This window comes from Hyperolius riggenbachi, chromosome 2 (assembly GCF_040937935.1).
Source record: "Hyperolius riggenbachi isolate aHypRig1 chromosome 2, aHypRig1.pri, whole genome shotgun sequence".
Lineage (NCBI taxonomy): Eukaryota > Metazoa > Chordata > Amphibia > Anura > Hyperoliidae > Hyperolius > Hyperolius riggenbachi.
Window position 1 is genome coordinate 518,271,948 of NC_090647.1, and position 22,579 is coordinate 518,294,526.

At 43.0% G+C, this 22,579-nt stretch overlaps 1 protein-coding gene across 2 annotated transcripts in view; it reads left to right on the forward strand.

Annotated features, from left to right (window-relative positions):
* NCAM2 (neural cell adhesion molecule 2) overlaps window positions 1-22,579 on the forward strand; it is a 447,029-nt gene that overhangs the window by 251,122 nt on the left and 173,328 nt on the right. For both annotated transcript variants that reach the window (XM_068270575.1, XM_068270576.1), the window contains exons 2-4: window positions 10,742-10,816; window positions 17,454-17,660; window positions 20,516-20,659. In XM_068270575.1, coding sequence (XP_068126676.1) covers window positions 10,742-10,816; window positions 17,454-17,660; window positions 20,516-20,659 — 426 coding nt within the window. The remainder of the gene's footprint in view (window positions 1-10,741; window positions 10,817-17,453; window positions 17,661-20,515; window positions 20,660-22,579) is intronic.

Genomic DNA, 22,579 nt, shown 5'->3' on the forward strand with positions numbered 1-22,579 from the left:
ATGTGACATTCCTGGTGGTCTGGTAGTAACCCCATCCGCATACAGCTTGCCTAGTGGTCTTATGGTGCCCTCCTACAGCTTGCCTGGTGGTCTAGTACCACCAACCCCATATACCTTAATTGGTGATCCAGGTCCAGTGGTGCCCTCTCTTTTTTGATGTGGTCTTGTGGTACCCTGTCCCCACTATCTTTATTGTCCTCTCTTGTAGTCTGCCACCTTCCTATGTCCCCTTGCAGAGTGTGGACACAGTGGTGCATCTTGTAAATCTCTTACCTGCTCCTGACCCCTCTAATGTTCCTTAAAAGCTGGTACCTTTCCGCCCTCCCAATCTCTTCATGAAGAGTGTCATTGCAAAACATGCAGGGAAACATGAAGTAGAGAGGAACTGGCTTCTGAGGAGCATGGAGACATCAGAAGAAGGTGGGGGGTTTACAAAAGGCACTGCTGCACCCATACTCTGAAAGGGGACATAGGAAGACGTCACATGGGTCCATATGCAATTAACTTAGGAGATGTTTTATTTTCATCTTCTATTTAAAATACCCGGCCAATCAGCGGCCGGGGATCGCTGCACATGCAGGAGCCTGTTTGAGGCTGCACAGGATAGATCCGTTCCTGTGCAGCCTCCGATCTCCGGGGCAGGGAGGGAGGAGAGGGAGAGGGGGAATCCTGCGGTGGAAGGGGCTTTGAGGTGCCCCACCCCCCCGCCAGCCACACGCAGGCAGGAGCGATCAGACCCCCCCAGCACATCATCCCCCTAGTGGGGAAAAAAGGGGGGCAATCTGGTCGCTCTGCCTGGTATTTGATCTGTGTTGGGGGCTGTAGAGCCCACCCAGCACAGATCTTAGAAATTAGTGCTGGTCCTTAAGGGGGGGGGGGGGTAAAGGCTGAGTCCTGAAGTGGTTAAAAGTAATTTAATTGGCAAGTTTAAAAATATCACCTAGGAGAAAAAGGTAATTGCATATGGGCCATGGAGTGGGAATGATGTCACTCCTCCCCATGTCATGTCCTGTCATGCTCTGGTTGGTCATATACTGGTTAAGGGCTCTGCCTGTGACACAGGCTACCAGGGTTCGGATTTCAGCTCTATCTGTTCAGAAAGGTAGCACCTATCCAGTCAGGTGATCTTGGGAAATGCTCCCTAACAGGGGCGTAGCAATAGGGGTTGCAGAGGTAGCGACCGCATCCGGGCCCTTGGGCCAGAGGGGCCCCGAAGGGCCCTCCCTCAACTACAGTATAAGCTTTCTATTGGTCATGTGCTCATAATAATCACTTCTATAGATACTTTGAATAGTGGTAATCATTAACAAGCTGTTCCCCGTCCTCTTCTTGCACCTCTGACACTGTAGTTGCCATTGGCAGGTTTTGGTGCGCCGGATCAATTAATAATAATCTGAACATTTGTATAGCGCTTTTCTCCTGTCGGACTCAAAGCGCTCAAGAGCTGCAGCCACTGGGACGCGCTCAAGAGGCCACCCTGCAGTGTTAGGGAGTCTTGCCTTGAACTCCTTACTGAATAGGTACTTGACCTAGCCAGGATTTCGAACCCTGGTCTCCCATGTCAAAGGCAGAGCCCTTAACCAGTACACTTTCCAGCCACAATTGTTATGTATAGAGTGCTTGGGGGGCCCTATTGTAAAACTTGCACTGGGGCCCACAGCTCCTTAGCTACCCCACTGCTCCCTAACACTGTGGCTGCCTATAGAGCGCCCCCTAGTGGCTTCAGCTCTGCTGTTTGAGTCTACAATGAAAAAAGTGTGATATAAATGTTCTATGTCTTGTCAAGTGCAGCAGTTGCCACACCGATGTGTACCACAAGCAATTCCGGGTGTGGCAACTGCTGCATTTGGCGAATAAATTTGATTCTGATTCTGATCTGCCACTGAAGGCTTGAGCCTTGACCACTTCTGCTGCGTGCCCCCCCTTTCATGGTGACTCCCGGTTCAGCCCTCTCTCCAACCCCTGACCCACTCAGTACGCCATTGGTGTGTGATAACATTCACACACACAACAAAATACAGTAAACTACAATGCTCAAAACTTCCGTAAATTGCATATTATAGCTAAAGCAGAGCACACATACCCTTCAGTTCAATTTAAAACACAAAAGCGTGTTTTTCTAAAGAGCTTCTTGTAATATATTCCATTTTAGTAAAATTTTATTTATGTTATGTTATTTTATTCAGCACCACACACATGAAAACCTTTCTCCAAAACTTTGGTAATTACTGTTATTAGAAGAATTCATTTCAGCCTCTTTATTAGAGACCAACTAAACCCAAAACTAAACAAATTCTAATAGCAATCGTGTTAATATATGAATATAAACAGCGCATAGAAGCAAAGTGCTGGACAGAATTCATTTTTCATGGACTCCTAATGTACTCAGAGATGTAATAAAATGTCTTATTCCCTCTGACTGCAAGCATGTGATCATGTGATGCTCATCATAGTAGGAAGTAGTGATGAGCAAAAATATTCTTTTCACATTAACGTTTACAAAAATAATGTTTAATTAGATTTTCAAGTGAAAATGCTGTCATAAAAAATATTGTTTTTTTTTTTGAGTTTTCACTGTAAAATTTTTTTTGCAGTAAAAATATTGTTTTTCCGAGTTGTTGCACTTTTTGCAAATTATCTCGGTAAAATATTGATTGTTCACGTTTTTACAAGAAGAAAATACAAGCTTTTTTCACAAAAAAATTCTTGAAATATGACAGGCAAAAATTCACAAGCAACACTGGTAGGAAGACGCCTTTATCATTTTCTCAGAATTACATTGGAAGCTATGTGTCTACATGAGCATGTGAATTTTTTTTAATCCCACTTTTGACACACTGCAAATGTACACATGCATGTTGATGCACAGAGCTTTCAAAAAGGAGCTAGTTACTCATTACACTGTTTTTTTGATACATATTTTGATAAATGTGTCTGTGACCACTGAATGGGAAGTGTGATGACTTCCAATGAAAAGGGAAATGTGCACATAAATGTGCTATATATTTATTTCAGTATGATTTTAGGCTTATGTTTGTAAAAAGGCCCCCAGGAAATTGAATGTTGGACATAGTTGCTAGCAGAAAATTGGTAAAGTTACCAATATTCTACTAGTTATTTACACCTTTATGGTATCTTTACCGATATTTTGCTATGATCTAACCCACATGTGTCAAACACAAAGCCCACGGGCTGAATCTGCCCAACCTGACCTTGCAATGTGGCCCACAGGAACCATGCTGTGTCTGAGTTAATATTCGCCAATCGCCAGGAAAGGGCACATCGGCAATCCGGAAATCCCTTCCTCAATGTTATTGCCCGTGAGATTTCCATGGAGACATCAGCACATATGCATGCCAGCTAGGGATGCTCATTCGGGTTTCACAGAATTGAAATTTCCAAATTTCTGATCGGAAATCCGAATTTCTGATCGGAAATCGGAAAATGGAACTTGGGAATACTACATTACTGCCATTCGGTAATTATAGCCCAATCACAGAACTCAAAATCAATGGACCAATCAGAGAAACAACTCGGAAGTATTTGGCCAATCAGAGAATGCAAAAAATAACAATAAAAAACTACTTGGGAATCGGAAATCCGAACTCGGAAATCGGATTTCTGTAGAAATACTGCATTACCACAACTCAGTAATTTTAGCTCAATCACAGAACTCGGAAGCATTGGACCAATCAGAGAATGCAGAAATAACTCTGAAGTATTTGGCCAATCAGAGAATGCAAAAAATGACTTAAAAAAACACTACTCGGAAATCTGAACTTGGAAACCGAAAACCGATCGGAAATCTGTGAAATCGGTAATCGGCATTGGCGGAAATCAGAATTTCTGCAGAATCGGAAGTGACATTTCCTACCATCCCTAGTGCCAGCATCTTGCGATGCTAGCTGGGTAGGAGGCGAGCCTGTAATGTCAGTGTGTTTGCCCTCTCTAACCACCACTGCTAATCGAGTAGGCAGCAGGTTTAGCACGTGTGATGAAAAGTCAGTACCTTCGCTCTGAGCAGTGCAGAAGCTGCCATTTGTCTCTCACTTTGTGGATCACACAGCAGGGCAGAACATACACTGCAAGCTTTACATTAGCAGCAGAAGCTGGGTATTAATGTCTGTGTACATAATAGGGAGATAACTCTGTATTCTGTATGTCATAATGCGCATTCTCTCAGCTTATGAAATTGTCTTATTTTACAGTATAACTGTTAAAGTGAACCTCCGGACTAAAAATCTACTCAGCAGAACTGAAAAGGCTTGGTGTTTTTTTAACAGTTTCACAGCATCAGAACTTTGTTTTTCTTACCAAAGCATCATTTTTTGCTGTATTTTTATCTAAGCTCCACCCATCAAAGAAAAAAAGCCCGGGCTTTTTTTCCCTGATGCTGTGCAGAGCATGATGGAATTGCCTATGTAGTTATTCACGTTGCCTAGCAACTGGGAGGGGTGATCAGCACACAGGACAGTTGGAACTGTGTCTCATACTCCCTGTCACCTCATTACAACCAAAAAGATGGCTGCCATCATGAAATTAAACATTTGCCTGTTCTTTTAAAACAGGGTGGGTAAGAGATTATATTACCTATCTATTTTAATTAACATAACTAATGTAACTTAATGACAGTATGTTTGTTTAGGCTGAAGTTCCTCTTTAACCACTTGAGGACCCACCCTTTACCCCCCCTTAAGGACCAGCACTGTTTTAGCACATCTGTGCTGGGTGGGCTGTGCAGCCCCCAGCACAGATCAAACACCAGGCAGAGCGACCAGATCACCCCCTTTTTTCCCCACTAGGGGGATGATGTGCTGGGGGGGGTCTGATCGCTCCTGCCTGCCTGGGTGTTGCGGGGGGGTGGGGGGCACCTCAAAGCCCCCCTCCGCGGCGAGATTCACCCCCCTTCCTCCCTCTCCTCCCTCCCTTCCCCGGAGATCTGAGGCTGCACAGGAACGGATCTGTCCTGTGCAGCCTCTAACAGACTCCTGCCTGTCACGTGACAGCGATCCCCGGCCGCTGATTGGCCGGGGATCGCTGATCTGGTACAACGCTGCTACTGTTAGCAGCGTTGTACAAATGTAAACAAAGCGAATTATTTCCGCTTGTGTTTACATTTAGCCTGCGAGCCGCGATCGGCGGCCCACAGGCTATTCACGGAGCCCCCCGCCGTGAATTGACAGGAAGCAGCCACTCGCGCGAGCGGCTGCTTCCTGATTAATTAGCCTGCAGCCGGCGACGCAGAACTGCGTCGCTGGTCCTGCAACTGCCACTTTGCCGACGCGCGGTATAAGTGCGCGGTCGGCAAGTGGTTAAGGATACAAAGGACTCTTGCAATTTTTGTCATAGAAACAAGAATTAGAATTTGCTTTTCACATGAGTTTGTAATGAAATGGAAATTTATGTGAAAAAAAAAGAAGAAAACAAAACAAAACACCTTTACATTAAAGTTGACTTAGTCATTAAAGCGGTTCTGTGGATCATTAAAAAAAAAATGACACTTACCTGGGGTGTCTATCATCCCCCTGCAGCTGTCATGCCCCATGTTGTCCTAATATGATCCTCCCTTCCCCGCTGCTGATCCCGTTCCAATTGATCCAGACTATCAACTGCAGCTGTGCGGCCGTGGCCAGGCATGTGCTTGTTCCTGCTGCGTCATCGGGAGCTTACTGCACCTGGTACTGTGCCTGCGCAGTAAGCTCCCGGAGACATGAGCGGGAGCAAGCATTATTCATCTAGTTAGACAAATACAGTAATAGACCGGTGCCAGCAGTGGGGAACGGAGGATCGTAGGAGTTCGGCGCAGGACATGACAGCTGCAGGGGTCCGATAGAAGCCCCAGGTAAGTGTCAGTTTTGATTTTTTTTTTATGATGCACACAACCCCTTTAAGTATTATCACCAGTTTACCTATATATGTAATGCAGTGCAGGGAAGCACAAGCAGAAACAGGTAATCTACCATATAAATTATTGGATCCGGTTTTACAATTGTGTTGATGTATTGTACAGATTCCGAGGTTGACACTTTGTCCTACCACTTAAGGATATGTTAGCTCAGCAAAAAATATTATGGCCAATTACAAATGATGGATGCAGAAGCTAATCCCTACCATTGCCATATGTCTATATTATGTAGTGTAAGTACTGTAGTCTAGGGCCAATTTTAGGGGGAGCCAATTAACTTATCCGTATGTTTTTGGAATGTGGGAGGAGACCGGAGTGCCCGGAGGAAACCCACGCAGACACGGAGAGAACATACAAACTCTTTGCAGATAGTGCCCTGGCTGGAATTCGAACCAGGGACTCAGCGCTGCAAGGCGAGAGAGCTAACCACTACGCCACCGAATGGAAACATTCTTGATTAGTAGCAATAGAGTATTACCCATCAGTAAAAGCAAGACTTTTTTTTGTATCACCAGGATGATAACATTTATTGGCTAACTTAAAAAAAAAAAACAAGAGTAAGCCTTGTAGGTGGAATAGCAGAAAGCTTACTCTTAATTTTTTGTAAGGTAGCCAATAAATGAAAATAAAATACTCGTCCTGATTCAAAACTTCATGCTATTCCAGATATGGAGAAGGATTTGATTGAAGGCGGTATTAAAACCTAAGTTTTTCCATAAGAAAATTGTATTGGAGCTAAAGATAGAAGTTTGTCTCAGGTTAGGAAGGGGCCGGTTTTAAGGTACTATGATGGCTACACTTCTTTTATAAGGCATGTGCTCAGGCCTATGCAATTGATTATGATAGAGATGTGGCACTTACTGGCAGAATACGAGTGATTTTTATTGCTGCGGTTGTGTTCATAGGATCTTACTACAGCTGTTGTATTCTCATTGTATACTTGACTAAAGTCTTGCACTATGCACTTTATTTTCCGACATTGATGTTTATATTGATATCATCACCGTGCATTATGAATTAAATGTTTTTATGCAACATTTATTTTAGTGATTGATTTTTTGCACTTTTATGGACTTTCTATGTAGTAACTATATGACTTTGCACTAAACACTTTTTATATTTAGATCTTCTGCTCTGTATCCAACATATGCAGATACTTTTTTTTATCTGCTGCATCACCCACATAGTCATCTTACTTTTTCTCTCATTCTTTGCCAAATATATTACTTCCAGGGCCACCACTTTCCATAGATCTTTGAAATGGCATATTGGCTGTACGCCATGGGTACCTGTAGTTCTTTTTCATCTTACAGATCTTTACCCCCACTGAACTACTCTGATTGCCCATATTATGCCCCCCATCTCCCTGTCTCCCAACATCCCTTATTTATTCCTATGTCTCATGTTTGTGGTTTTAATGGATATTTAAGCGATTAATAATTACTGGTGCATTGAGAGTCTCTTTTTTCTCTGTGAAACTTACATTAAGAATGGGAGCCTTATATTACCATTGTGTAGTGATGCTGACAAACTGATAGCGAACACCTATTGGCAGTTTGGCCCTGTACTACTTCCAGGTTGTAATGTCCCACAGTAGTACGCATGCCCTAACCCAGACGTGTTCATTAGTACAAACGCCCTGGCCCGGAGGTGCACGTCCTTGTTTGCGTGCCTTTGGCTGGGCATGCTTCGTGATGTCAAGGACACACACCGCTGGTACAGGGCATGCATACTAATGAATGCGTCTGGGCTGGGGCACGTGTACTACTGAAGGACATTGCGACCCGGAAGTAGTACAGGGCCAGGCTGCCTATAGGTATTCGCTAGTGAGCAGCTCGCCCATAGGCTAGCTGTTCACCTACATCACCACCATTGAGTACCCTTTCATGTCAAGGATTGTAGTAACTCATTTTCTACATTAATCTATAGAGGTGTATGTGACCTCTAGTAGATCATGATTTTAAAAGCCAGTTGAGATGCATGGCGGTATTTCATGAAGTTTGGAACTAAAAGACCACCTAGTTTCTTGTTCCAGATCATTATTTTCGAAGGGGATTCTTGGTCTTTTATTAACCCAGATACATTTTGAGAACTCAATCTAGAGAGATTGTATATCATAATGTATGATCAGTATTTTCTTAACCTGTATTTAGCACCTGCAGACTAAAACTGAAACATAATATTTAACAACATTTAGTTGCAAAGTGACTTGTGTAGGGAGGACATATCTTGAATTCACACACTAAAGTGGTATTACCCTTTTAAAGGTGAATCAAGAGAGAAACCAAGAATTCCCAGTGGGTGTGACTTGCCATCTCTAGATCACATGTTTATGGAACTCTGCTTCCACTTCCTTCAGTCACTAGAGGATGTTGCTAGTAGACAACAGATAAATGATTCATTTAGGGCAACAGACTTTCCATCTTTTCTACCAACTGATGGTGGCTTCTGGTATTCAGGGGATGTGTAAATACTCTTCTATCAACATGAAATTTGACGCTAACAAGCTGGATTCACTTAAGCGCTGGGGTTTCTAGTGAAAATGTACTACAGAAAGTTTCCAAGCTCCAGTATAGCTAATTAAACATATGTTGAAAGCTCTTATGATGCAAGATCTGACTGTGAAAGTTCTTGTTTATCCATGTCATGGTAGACCCACAGAAGAAAATAATATAGTTTCAGCTAAACACTTTACAAGCACCTTATTATTGCTGTTATTTTTTCGTTAACACTAACCTTACTTCATTCTGATGAGGTTTCAGAAGAAATTAGATTGGTAACCACTGGAGAACCACTCTGTAAAGTTTTATAGTGCTTAAGTGCTGACTTGATTTAAATTTGCTGCCACTCTCAATCATACTATTATTTTTATATTTTCATTTTAATAAAATGGCTTTATTCTCTGGCTCAACAAGAAATGGTATACATTGTTGTTACAGAGTGTAAAGTAATAGATACTCAAAAAAAAGTAATAGATACTTTACCACTGCACATTTCAAGGATTTTCCCTCTTAAAGAGTAACTGTCAGGCTGCAGAAGCTAATTTAAACCTCTATTCTCCTGTGTTAAACAGTTTAGACGGAAGCCAAAAAGGCAATAGTGAAGATAAAAATCTCTCTTTCATTTGATGTGTGCTTATCAGCAAAGCTGTTAGACCCAAGCTCTTAAGAGGACGCAAGCCGCAAACCATACTTCAAAGCATTCTGGGGCCCTCCCCTCGGCTGCTAATGAGAAGTTACAGGGTCAAGTAACAATAGCATGTAACTCAGTCCAGCGCACAGCACTGATAAATCTCCCGGCAGAGTACACTGCAGGAGTCCGCTATTGTTCCTAGCCACATGGCTAATTAATATTCACTGCAAACTAGTGTTATTCAGTACGAGCTTTTCTGTGATCAGGAAGCAGGGAGGACATGACGACACATTTGGCTTCATAGGAGACAGACAAACATGGAGCCTGCCATGAGCTGTCAGGAGCATCATTCTCTGCATATACTATATAAAAATTCTGTGAAATCCAAACGTGGACAGTGAAATGCATATGTAATGTAAGTACAGCCTATATTTAGCTACTGATATATGTGTTTATTTTCTATGAGACCTAATACCTAACAGCTCCTCTTTAAGTGCAACTGAAGTGAGAAGAATATGGAGCTTGCCATATTTATTTCCTTTTAAGCAATACCATTTGATTTGCAGTCCTGCTGATCTATTTGGCTGTAATAGTGTCTATCAAGATGTAACATGCCAGAAACAAGCATGCTGCTAATCTTGTTAGATCTGACAATATTGTCAGAAACACCTGATCTGCAGATACTTGTTCAGGGTATATGGCTAAACGTATTATGCTGGGGATACATGGTACGTTGTGTACCGTGTATCGAGCCACACGATAGATTGCGGTGTGTCCCCGTTCGTCCCCGCGCACGGCCGGATCGATTCCCGCTCGTACCCATGGGCGGCTTCTTATCTTCCGCTCGTTTCTTGTATTGTCCTGCCCGCCAGTATCGAGCATGGAATCGATCCGGCAGGGTATCGGACACATCGGAAATTATCAATCAAGCCATCAGCAGCTCGATTGATAAAAAAGAACGCACCGTGTATGCCCAGCATAAGTGTCAGAAGCAAAACCAGATACTTACCCCAAGCAGAGATAAGCCTCTTATTGTTCTAAAGACTTCCTGTGTCCTTCTTGACCCCACTTCCCCCAGCTGGGACCCTCTTTTTGTTTGAAGCCACTCTCCTCTCCATGGACTAGTGGCTTCGGCTTATCCTGGCGCTTGGATCCAGGCATCAAAGAAGGACAGATAGGGGACGATCAGCCTGGAGGGGGCTGGAGGAAGCCCCAAGTATTTATACATTTTGCCCCATCTCAGATTTACTTTAAGTGGAAAAATATCAGAAGATACAGTGGCCCATATGCAATTCACTTTTTCTCCTGAGTTTTCTCCGAGGTGATATTTTAAAACTTGTCAATAAAATGCCTTTTAAACCACCATCAAGTAAGAAAATACTCAAAATACATTTGATACTACTTTTTCACCTACTTTTCAGTACTTTTTCAAGAGCAAAGTACTGAAACGTTATTTTAAACAGAAGATAAAAAATTACAGTATCTCTTTGGAGAAAAATCAGGAGAAAAAGTTAATTGTATATAGGCCAGTGTGTCTAAAATAAAATAAATAAAATGTATCCTTAATTGATTCAATTATTATTTGTTCCTTATTGTCCTTGTAACTTTTTTACATTTCAGTGCTTAAATCTTTGAAAATTGCTTTATCCATTGTTTTCTTTACTGCAGAAAAATGAATTTTGTTTTTGTCTGTTTTATTTACAGCTATACTGCAAGTGTCAATATCCCTCAGCAAAGTTGAAATCAGTGTGGGACAGTCCAAGTATTTTACATGTTCAGGTACAGTATGTTTGATTTTCTTACTTGTGTCTTTTTTTTTATTCTTTTGTTCCTTTGGAGCACATGAAAGTTTTTATTTTGCATGAGCTTTTCTAAAATGTTGGCAATTCTTGAGAAAAATTTAAGTATCACATTTGTAAACATTACTGGGAAAAGTAGTAGCAATGCTGCCACTTATTCACACCTACTGTACTACACATGGCATTTTAACTTAATATGGCTGCATAACTCATCTGTAGGGATGGTCTACATTTTAAATTCTGGCCCACAGCATATTAAAGAGACTATGAAACGAGAATAAATCTCGCTTCAGAGCTCATAGTTAGCAGGGGCACATGTGCCCCTGCTAAACCGCCGCTATAGCGCCGCTAAACGGGGGTCCCTTCACCCCCAAACCCCCCACTGCGACACTTGGTCGCAGACTTGGTCGCTTCTGGAGGCAGAGCTAACGGCTGCAGCCCTGCCTCCAGTTGCGTCTATCAGCGGCGCATTGCCGCCTCTCCCCCGCCCCTCTCAGTGAAGGAAGACTGAGAGGGGCGGGGGAGAGGCGGAGATACGCGCTGACAGACGCGCGTGGGGCAGGGATGCGGCGGTTAGCCCTGCCCCAACCAGGAAGCGCTGTCCGGCTGTATCGAGGGGGATTTGGGGGTGAAGGGACCCCCGTTAAGCCGTGGGATAGCAGCGGTTTAGCAGGGGCACACATGCCCCTGCTATCTATGAGGTCTGAAGCGAGATTTATTCTCGCTTCAGACTCTCTTTAACAAACTAAACAAAGTCAAGACAAATAACATTTATATCGCGCTTTTCTCCTGGCGGACTCAACTAGGGAGGATATTCTTCCTGATATTGGAGACAGGATTGTGCTTATTATTACTATTATTATTTTATAATTTATAAAGTGACAATATATTCCGAGGCACTGTGCAAAGTAAAAAACAAACGGGGTACACAGAGGCGTAGCTAGGGTTTTCAGCGCCCGGGGACAAAGACTATTAATGCGCCTGCTAAGGTGAAGGGTCGTGACCAAATGTGGGCGTGGTTATGGGTGCTCCACATTTGGTCACGCCCCTTCAAATGTACATGGAGGTTAGCAGGCTCACGCTCACTCACCCTCCCTCAGTATGTACCTTCCAGCATGTTCCAAGACAAATTCAGCAATCATGAGCCCCCCCATCAAGACAAATTCTGCAATCATGAGCAAACATTAGGCCCCCAACATGACCAACTCAGCAATCATGAGGCCCCCAACAAGACAAATTTAGCAATCCTGAGGCCCCCAACAAGACAAATTCAGCAATCATGAGGCCCCTAACAAGACAAATTCAGCAATCATGAGGCCCCTAACAAGACAAATTCAGCGATCTTGAGGCCCCCAACAAATCATGAGGCCCCCAACAAGACAAATTCAGTAACCATGCAGTATAGATGTCCCCAGAACAGGTAGCCAGGGGTAGAGATGTCCACAGAACAGGTAGCCAGGGGTATATGTGCCCAGTATATGTAGGCAGGGGTATGTGTCCCCAGTATATGTAGCCAGAGGTATATGTGCCCAGTATATGTAGCCAGGGGTATAAGTGCCCAGTATGTATAGTCAGGGGTATATGTGCCCAGTATATATAGCCAGGGGTATATGTGCCCAGTATATGTAGCCAGGGGTATATGTGCCCAGTATATGTAGTCAGGGTTATATCTGTGCCCAGTATATGTAGCCAGGGATATAATATGTGCCCAGTATATATAGTCAGGGGTATATGTGCCCAGTATATGTAGCCAGGGGTATATTTGCCCAGTATATGTAGCCAGGGGTATATGTGCCCAGTATATGTAGCCAGGGGTATATGTGCCCAGTATATGTAGCCAGGGGTATATGTACCCAGTATATGTAGTTAGGGGTATATGTGCCCAGTATATGTAGGCATGGGTATATGTGCCCAGAGTAGGTAGCCAGGGGTATATGTGCCCAGAGTAGGTAGCCAGGAGTATATGCCCAGTATATGTAGTTAGGGGTATATGTGCCCAATATATGTAGTCAGAGGTATATGTGCCCAGAGTAGGTAGCCAGGGGTATATGTGCCCAGAGTAGGTAGCCAGGGGTAAATGCCCAGTATATGTAGTTAGGGGTATATGTGCCCAATATATGTAGGCAGGGGTATATGTGCCCAGAGTAGGTAGTCAGGTGTATATGTGCCCAGAGTAGGTAGCCAGGGGTATATGCCCAGTATATGTAGTTAGGGGTATATGTGCCCAATATATGTAGGCAGGGGTATATGTGCCCAGAGTAGGTAGCCAGGGGTATATGTGCCCAGAGTAGGTAGCCAGGGGTATATGTGCCCAGAGTAGGTAGCCAGGGGTATATGCCCAGTATATGTAGTTAGGGGTATATGTGCCCAATATATGTAGGCAGGGGTATATGTGCCCAGAGTAGGTAGCCAGGGGTATATGTGCCCAGAGTAGGTAGCCAGGGGTATATGTGCCCAGAGTAGGTAGCCAGGAGTATATGTGCCCAGAGTAGGTAGCCAGGGGTGTATGCCCAGTATATGTAGTTAGGGGTATATGTGCCCAATATATGTAGGCAGGGGTATATGTGCCCGGAGTAGGTAGCCAGGGGTATATGTGCCCAGAGTAGGTAGCCAGTGGTATATGTGCCCAGAGTAGGTAGCCAGGGGTATATTTGCCCAGAGTAGGTAGCCAGGGGTATATGTGCCCAGAGTAGGTAGCCAGGGGTATATGCCCAGTATATGTAGTTAGGGGTATATGTGCCCAATATATGTAGGCAGGGGTATATGTGCCCAGAGTAGGTAGCCAGGTCAGGTGTCCCCCTTGCCAGCAGGAGGGGAGCAGCGCAGAGAAAAGGAAGAGCTGATCTCCCTTCCTCGCTCGCCCCTCCAATGTCCAGGTGGCTGGCAGTGGTGGGCGAAACTTACCTCCGTCTCGTCGCAGCGCCGGATGGATCTGCCACTACTCTGGTCTGGTCCAGACCAGAGCAGCAGCTGCGCACCCGAACTTCCGGCCGGCGCTGGAGCGAGAAGGAGGTGAGTTCCGCCCGCCGCTGCCAGCCACCCGGACATTGGAGGGGAGAGCGAGGGAGGGAGAGCACCTAAGGTGAGGGAAGGAGGGGGGAGATGGCCCCCCTTCCCCACAGCTCTCCCTCTTCTCTGCGCTGCTCCCCTCACATCCTGCAAAAAAAAACAAAAAAAACCCCGAAGCTCAGCTGGGCGCCCTTGGGGACCAGGCGCCCCGGGGCACTTGTCCTACCCCGACCCCCCCCTAGCTCCGCGCCTGGGGGTACATAGTAATATAGAGAAATTGTATACACCAATACATAAAATAAAGAATTGGTGATGAAATTCAGAATTGATACAAACATACAGAATTGTTAATTACAGTTACAAAAGTAACATGATGAATAAAACAAATAATGAATTCCAAGACACAAAGGGGAAGAGAGCCCTGGCCTTGCAAGTTTGCAATCTAAAGGAATAGGAAGGAAACAAGAGGTGGGGTAGTATACAATAAACATATCTAGAGGCAGTGTGTTTTTAGGATATCTAGTAGGAGTGCAACTTGACCATAGGACAAGGGGGGGATGGCCTAAGGTAGAGCGTATGCTTGTCGGAAGTAGTGAGTTTTGAGATAGCATATAAAGGTAACACAGGTTGGAGAGTGACAGGTGTGTTATGGAAGAGCATTCCAGAGGAGGGGTGAAACATGTGCAAAATATTGTACTGTATATATTCCTGTCTTGCATATATACATCATTTTCAGTCCTCTCTCCTAGCTTGATCAAATCAGTGAACTAACTAAGTAATACACAGATAACTATAAACACCATTGGAAAACCCTACATGTTTCACATCACAAGGACGCTTCATCAGGGGTGCTAGACATAAACAGTGTACGGTGCATAAGTGCTAGTGCATTAAATACAAATTGTTGCAAACAAATATAGCAGCACAATAATGGTGTGCAGGGCCAGAAGCATCTGGGTGTAGATTATAATTGTCATATTAACTATTATTAAAACATGACAAATGGATAAAAGGCCTTTGCCCTTATCATATTACAAAAAAAATGATAAAATATAACTTAATGGAAATTTCACAGCAGTGTACTGTGTGGAAAGCTTACTGACTACTGTAGCTCTAAAAAGAGTCATATAAGCTGAGCATGCACTGGAAGCATTAAAGGGAACCTGAGATGAGAGTAATTATATAGGCTGCCATATTTTTTTTCCCTTTAAGCAATACCAGTTGCCTGGCTATCCCCTGACCCTCTTTCTCTAATTTTTTAAGCCATGGACCCTAAACAAGCTTGCACATCAGGTGTTCTGAAGATTAACAGATGACAGAAGATTAACTGGGACTGCCAGGAATTGTTTAAAAGGAAATAAAAATGGTAGCCTCTGTATCACTCCCACCTAGGGTTCACTTTATGGAAGAAAGAGTAGAATCTTAAGCTCACAGAGAAGGAGAAAAATGGTTAATCATTTTCAGAAGTGTCATGACAGATTGCTTATCCACAATTACCTTAGCACTGTCTGCTATTATTGAAAGACAACTTGTAATAAGAGATATGGAGGGTGTAAACTTTTCCACTTTTAAACTTGGTGCTGCTGGCTGTCATGCATACTTATTTCCTGCTAACACTTTGTCAGTGTCAGACAAAAGACAAGTGTGAGATCAGGTGGTCTGACTTCTGTCTGGAGGGGTTTCACACAAGTGCTAACACTTGAGTTCAGCACAAAACATCTGTGTTATTTTTGCTGATGTATGTTATTCATTAAATTAAAGACAACTATCTGAACGACTATACCTGATTGCATTTTACCACACTACACAGAACTACAACACATGTGAAAAAAGGTCCATATGAAAAGTAAAAGCAGATCTCCAGAAACATTTACAAAATCCTTCAGCCTTGCTGTAAAAAAAAGTTATACTGGTAGTTAACTGTGGTGTTTTCTCCTGCGAAACCGCTCTGAAGACCCCGCATCACTCGACTTCTTGTGCCTGGCCCGGCCCCCCTCTCTCTCCAGTGAAAAAACACCAAGATAGTTACTGCTTTCTCTGTGCAGAGAGGGGAGGCGGGGCCAGATGCCGGAAGTCGAATGATGTGGGGTCTTTGGAGTGGCTTTGCGGGACAAAACGTCACAGGTAAGTACCAGTATAACTTTTATTTTTACAGCAAGGCTGCAGGATTTTGTTAATTAATCTGGAGATCTGCTTTAGGGTCAGTGCACACCAAAACCGCTTGCGGATCCGCAAATGCAAGCGTTTTTTGAAGAGGTTTTTCAGAGCGATTCTAGGCATGTTCAGAAAGATTTTCTAAACATGCCTTGCATTTTTTGGAGCGTTTTTGTGTAACAAATTTTATATTTTGTTACAGTAAATCTGTAACTGTACAGCTTCTGTAACAACACTGGGAAAATCGCTCTGATCTAGCATTTTTCTGAGCGGTTTTCCACTTCCCTATACTTTACATTGAGGCAGACACGCCTCAGAAAACTGCAAAAATGCTGCAGGACCCAAGTTTGCGTTTGGGGAAAAAACAAACCATTCTGGTGTGCACCATCCCATTTAAATACATCAGCCCAAAAGCATTTTAAAAAATGCTCAGAACTGCTCTTGGTGTGCACCAGCCCTTAACCCTCCTGGCGGTACGCAGTTTCTGAGGCTGCATCCGCGGGAGGGATTTTTTTTAATTAAAGTTGTTTTATCCTTGGTAGCTAGCACTATGCTAGCTACCATTGTTCCCCAAGTCCCCCCGCACCCTTCTGATCCCCCCGATCGCAGCCGCTAAACTTTACCTAGCCGCGATCCCACAAGAGCCGCAGCCTCCCCAATGTGCTTCAGTTGTCGCTATGGTGACGATCGGACATGACGTCTGACATCATCGACGTCATGACATCATGCGCAATCCCGATCCTCCCCGTAGCGAAGCCTGTCGCTGATTGGAGAGGCTGCGCCATCGCGGGATCCCTGGGGGGTACGTATAATGACGGCGATCAGGGGGGGGGGGGGGGGTCGGTAGAGAGCGGAGGGGATGAATGCTAGCTAGCGAACTGCTAGCTACAGTGGATAAAACAATTTTTATTAAAAAAAACACTCCCGGGGCAGAAAAATCCTCTACGGTGGCTGCCCAGAGTGTAGGTCGGGGTTACCGCCAGGAGGGTTAAACTGTTTATATAAGGGTAAAAATTTAATTTTAAGCATTTAGGCCCATATGCAATTCCACTTTTCTCCTAAGTTTTCTCCTAGGAGATAATTTTTCATCTTCCATTTAAAATAACTTTCCAGCACTTTTCAACTGAAAAAGTACTGAGAAGTAAGTGCAAAAGTACTATCAAAATTATTTTTAGTATTTTTTTGCTTGCTGGTGGCTCAAAGGGCATTTTATTGACAAATTTAAAAATATCACCTAGGAGAAAACTCAGGTGAAAAAGTGAATTGCATATGGCCCCTAGTGTTTATTTTGCTCAACCACTCTTAGAATTCTGAATAAACCTTTTACTTCTTGTTCAGATGTTTTCATTAGGATGACAACAAAATGCTTTTAATTTAAACATTTGTAATGGGGCATATTTAATTTTCCTTCTTCTGTTTGTGTCATCCTCTTTTGTTGACTTTTTTTTTAATAGTTGTGGGTGAGCCTGAAACAATAGACTGGTATAATCCACAAGGAGAGAAGATTACATCTAATCAGAGAGTCGTGGTACAAAGGGAAGGCATCCGTTCATGGCTGACAATTTATAATGCCAATATAGATGATGCTGGCATTTACCGGTGTCAAGCCTCCGATTTGAGGGGCCATACTCAGGAGTCCACAGTTGTTCTGGAAATCTATCGTGAGTAAATGTACATTTCAGTCTGCTACTAGCTGTCTGTTCCAGGAATCACAGATAATTGAAAATGAAAAAAATAACAGTTCACTGTTTGGTTAATGGCCCACTTAACACTCTTTGCACACAGAGCGGTTCAACTGTGTCCCAGTTGCCACTTGCAGTTCAGGTGCTTAATCAGTTCAACTACTTTATACAGCATTTGCCTAGTATGTCCTTCTACACATAACACAATGTAAGACACCTCAGTTGTGATTTTCTGCAAAAATCAGCAAAAAATAGAAGAAAAGAAACATACTAAACCTAGTGCATCTGGTATGTCTATAGTGCAGTGGCATCTTAGGGTTTCCCCCCCCCCCCAACTGTCTTTATCCCATCTACACTACCCAGCTACACTGACTACTCTCCCAGCAACACTGACTACACTGCCTAGCTACAATGTCTTCATTGCCATGTCCACTGACTACACTCCCAGCTACACTGGCTACACTCCCAGCTACTCTCACCACACTCACATCTACACTGTTTACACTGCTAACTACATTGCTAACTACACTGCCATCTACGCTGACTTCACTGCTATCTACACTGACTACACTCCCATCTAAACTGATTACACTGATTACAAAATCTAATTGCATGCTCTTACCAATCCAGCGAAGTGCTCAGAATCCTCCGTCTGTCTCCTCCGCCCATCTCCACTGCTGCATACAGCTGATTCCGCCACTATATAAACTTGTCCTGAGTAGATACCGTACTTCTGGGTTTATTTACGCCCTCTAGTTGGGCACGTCATTTGTGGCCTGACACCATGCGCAACTAGAGGGCAGCAGTGAACCTAAAAGGACAGACACAACGCAGGATGAGTGTATACAGTGGGGGGGGGGGGGGTGGGATAAGCTGTATACAGCCACAGAGATGGACGGAGGAGACAGCACATGGGTAAGAGCTTGTGGGGGAGACACATGGCCAGACCTTCACCATATAAGGTGCACTGACTCTCCCGACTCCCAATTTTGGGTGAGAAAAAAGGAATCTTATATGCCAAAAAATACGGTCTATAGGTGTCATGACAGGGTATAATTTTTACAAAAGTTTAGATTTCCTTTAAACACATTTAGGGTCATTTTTGGATGAATGAATTTCCTTTAATCATTTATTTTATGTGCTATTGATCGTTCATGTAAGTTAAGTCTACAGTAAAGTCAGCATTGTCTTTAGAGAATGCAAAAGTATAAAAATAGCAAAGCTCGAATCTCTTGAAAGTAATATCTTTGAAGCACCCTGCCAATTCTTTCTCAGCAGTCATGAAATGTATTCTTTCATGAACTTTGATTTTATGAAGTCTAGTTAATGAATCTAAAAAGTCTGTGGATTTGTAGATTAAGTTTAAATATGATAATGAATTTAGAGAACGCTTCCTGCCAAAGCTTCAAAAAATATATATCTAAAAAAAAAACTCAGATTAAAAAATAAACAGCTCATGCATTATGAATAATGTAGAATATATTCAAATGAATACAATTACCGAGACCAAATGTTATCCTTCTTTTTTGACATTTTTGAGAAAACAGAGTTGATTTCCTGAAGGAAATTTCGGGAATGTGAAATAACATCAAGCTGTGCTCATTTTAAACATCAGTCATGTGCAGATTTTTTTTAAGGCATTTCTTTACTTAATATTTGGCATTTGAAATGCAGACAGGCTGATTTCTTTACTGTTAATAGAAGGCAAAGGAGTTCTGAAATGAGGAAGATGGAAGGATTTGTTGCTATCTTTAGAATGGTCTACTTAGCTGACTGATTCAGTGTCTGTAATATTTTATGAATTACCCATTGTGAACAAGTATGTATATCACCTGTGCTGACTCCAATGGCTGCATGCTTGTTCCAGCAGTGAGATGACTGAACTGAGCAGCATGACAGGTTACTGAACTGACCAGCATGTCCTTTATTATACCTATCTAAAGTATTACAATAACACAGAAGACTGAAGACACAGATGTTTAGATGAACAAACATCTGAAAGCATTTTACAAATGACACTTACAGTTTAGGTGATACTTATTTTATATAGTGTGTGAATAGCCTTTACAGCACTGGTGTTGGTGAATTATGAGGACTTTCCAGACGTGCTTTCTGCTGTGTCTTAGAAAGCAAAAACTACACTCACTACGGGCTTGATTCAGAAAGCAAAAACTACATTCACTACGGGCTTGATTCACTAAGACAAATAGCATGCCTTATCGGAGTTAACATGCCGTTTCAGAGTTAACACGGCTTATTAGAGTTAACACTCCTTATCAGAGTAGCATAGAGAGTGCTACGAACGTATGCCTGCTAATTGGCAATGACAAGAGCTCCACTCGTCCTGCCCTGAGCCCCTGCGGTTCCAATCACTTTAAAGAACATTATCCCCGCACTTTGATTGGCCCAATAGGCTGCCTGTCAAGTTTCCTGCCAAGTGACAGGGAGCCTATTGGGCCAATTAAAGTGCGGGGATAATGTCCTTTAAAGTGGTTGGACCCGCAATTGGACCTGCAAACGAGTGGAGCTCCCGTCATTGCCAATTAGCAGGCATAAGTTCGTAGTGCTCGATGTGCTACTCTGATAAGGCATGTTAACGCTGATAAGGTGAGTTAACTATGATAAGGCATGCTATTTGCCTTAGTGAATCAAGCCCTACATATTATATATATACGTGTGTGTATGTGTGTGTTTTCTGACCTGGAAGCATAATGTTCACAGTACCAGATAACTGAAGTATATTTTGATTTTTGCATAGCTTTATATTATACTGCATTGTATTAGTTCATGCCTCACAGTCACGCAAAATAACATTCCATTTCCCTTTACCTTAGAGAAACTGACATTTGAAGAGGTCAGGTCACCCCAAGAGTTCATCAAGGGTGAAGATGCGGAAGTTGTCTGCCACATCAACAGCTCCCCTGCTCCCATGGTCAGATGGCTGAGTAACAGGGAAGATGTAACAGACATTGATGACAGTTAGTATTTTGGTAACGTTTTAAGTTATGTTTTTTAAACGAGGATCTAGTGTTAGAATTGCAATCGTAGTAGAGTAGTGAGCAGTTATAATTTCAATACCTTCTTCAGATTTTCATATTGATTTTGGATCACCTGTTTGACAAATGTGTGTGGATTTCAAGCACAATGAAATGAAACACAGCATCATTCATATTTTGATGTAGTCCGCGGGGAAAGGACTTAAATGATTCAGTAAATTGATCTGTGGTTGGTCATTACGTTTTTCACTTTTGTATTTAATATGAATGCTAAATGTATTGACTCCGCAGCACATGCCATTGCTGGTATTGCAATTCACCAATGATTCCATGAATATCTGCGTGTCATAGGTACAGTGTAATATTCCATCTGTATATATATTGTTTCATGCTGAGATCTTTACCTGCTAAGGCTACTTTCAAAGTCGATTCACAGTCTATTAGGTAATAATTTGTGCACACATTATTTAATGAAGCTAACAACCTCCTTTGCCTGTCTTGATTGCTAGATGTGTAATATTGTCCAGTTACTGGAGCTCTGCACATCCATGCAGATAGTTCATTCAGGTATAACTTCTGTTTGAAAGCGCTGTTATGTCTCCCACTGTATTTTCACAGTGATGGGTTGCAGTGCCGAGCGCTGTAATAACAGTGCAGGAGATTTGGGCGCAGCCGGCGCCACCAAAGACCGTAATAGGAATTATGGATATGGCAATGCACAGTGAGTGATTTGGGCACCATCAGAAGACGGAGCACAAATTACTATAAAAACACTGTAATTCGGCCGCCAGCAGTAGCTGGAACCCAAATTACGTCTTTTCCCTACTATCCATGGTGGCCGGGAGAGGCATAGTAATTTAGGCCACCAGGACTTGTGCAGGAGCAGGGTAAGCCGTTAATCCGCTTTCCCCTGCACCAAAATCTCCCGGAGGCTATGTTGTGGGTATGCTGCAGTGCGGCATAATGACTGCTTTGTAAAGCATCTTGCTGCACAATACACTACCTATGCATTGTTCACAGTGTAACAGAATGTGGCATGGTAACACACTGCATGCAGTGGATTAGGCAAAATGCATGCAACAGTGACTGTATGCGGCACAATGCACAGACACTGCATGGCACCACTTTGTTGCATGGCGGGAAATGCAATAGAATGGCCTCTGTGAACATAGCCTAACTCAAAATGTATTATTGCAATGTATTTATATAGCACCGTCATCTTTCATGACGATGTACAGAGTACAATACAGAGAATAGTGGGGACAGTAGATACATATATGGTGTATGCACAGTATAGGATATCTGAATGCACACATAGAATAACATACATAGTTCAGGAGAAAAGTAAACAGAGGTAGGCAGCACCCAACCATCCAAGTGCAATGTGCACCGATCCTTGTCCCTCTGCCTGCAGGAACAGCAGTGGAATAGTGAAGAGAAGGGAATCCAGCACCATCTTCAGTTGTATGTCCGCCCACAACTGAAGATGGTGCTGGATTCCCTATTGCGAAAATTGTAACATTTAAAATACATGTACACATATACAATTAAGGAGTATTTTTCTTCCAGAGTAAAATGAGCCATAAATGATTTTTCTCCTATGTTGATGTCACTTACAGTAAGTAGTAGAAATATGACATTACAGACAGGTTTTCGGGCTAGTCCATCTCTCCATAGGGGATTCTCAGCATGACCTTTATAAGGACACTCCTTGAAAAAGGAAATTTATAAAAAGATGCTGGCCAGCCTGCATGCTTGCTGCACACTTTTTTGGTAGTTGGATGGTGCAACTGCAATTCACTAAGTGCTTTTAAATGGCTGGTCCAAAACCTGTTGGTTCTGTCAGATTTCTACTACCTACTGTAAGTGACAGCAACATTGGAGAAAAGTAATTTATGGCTC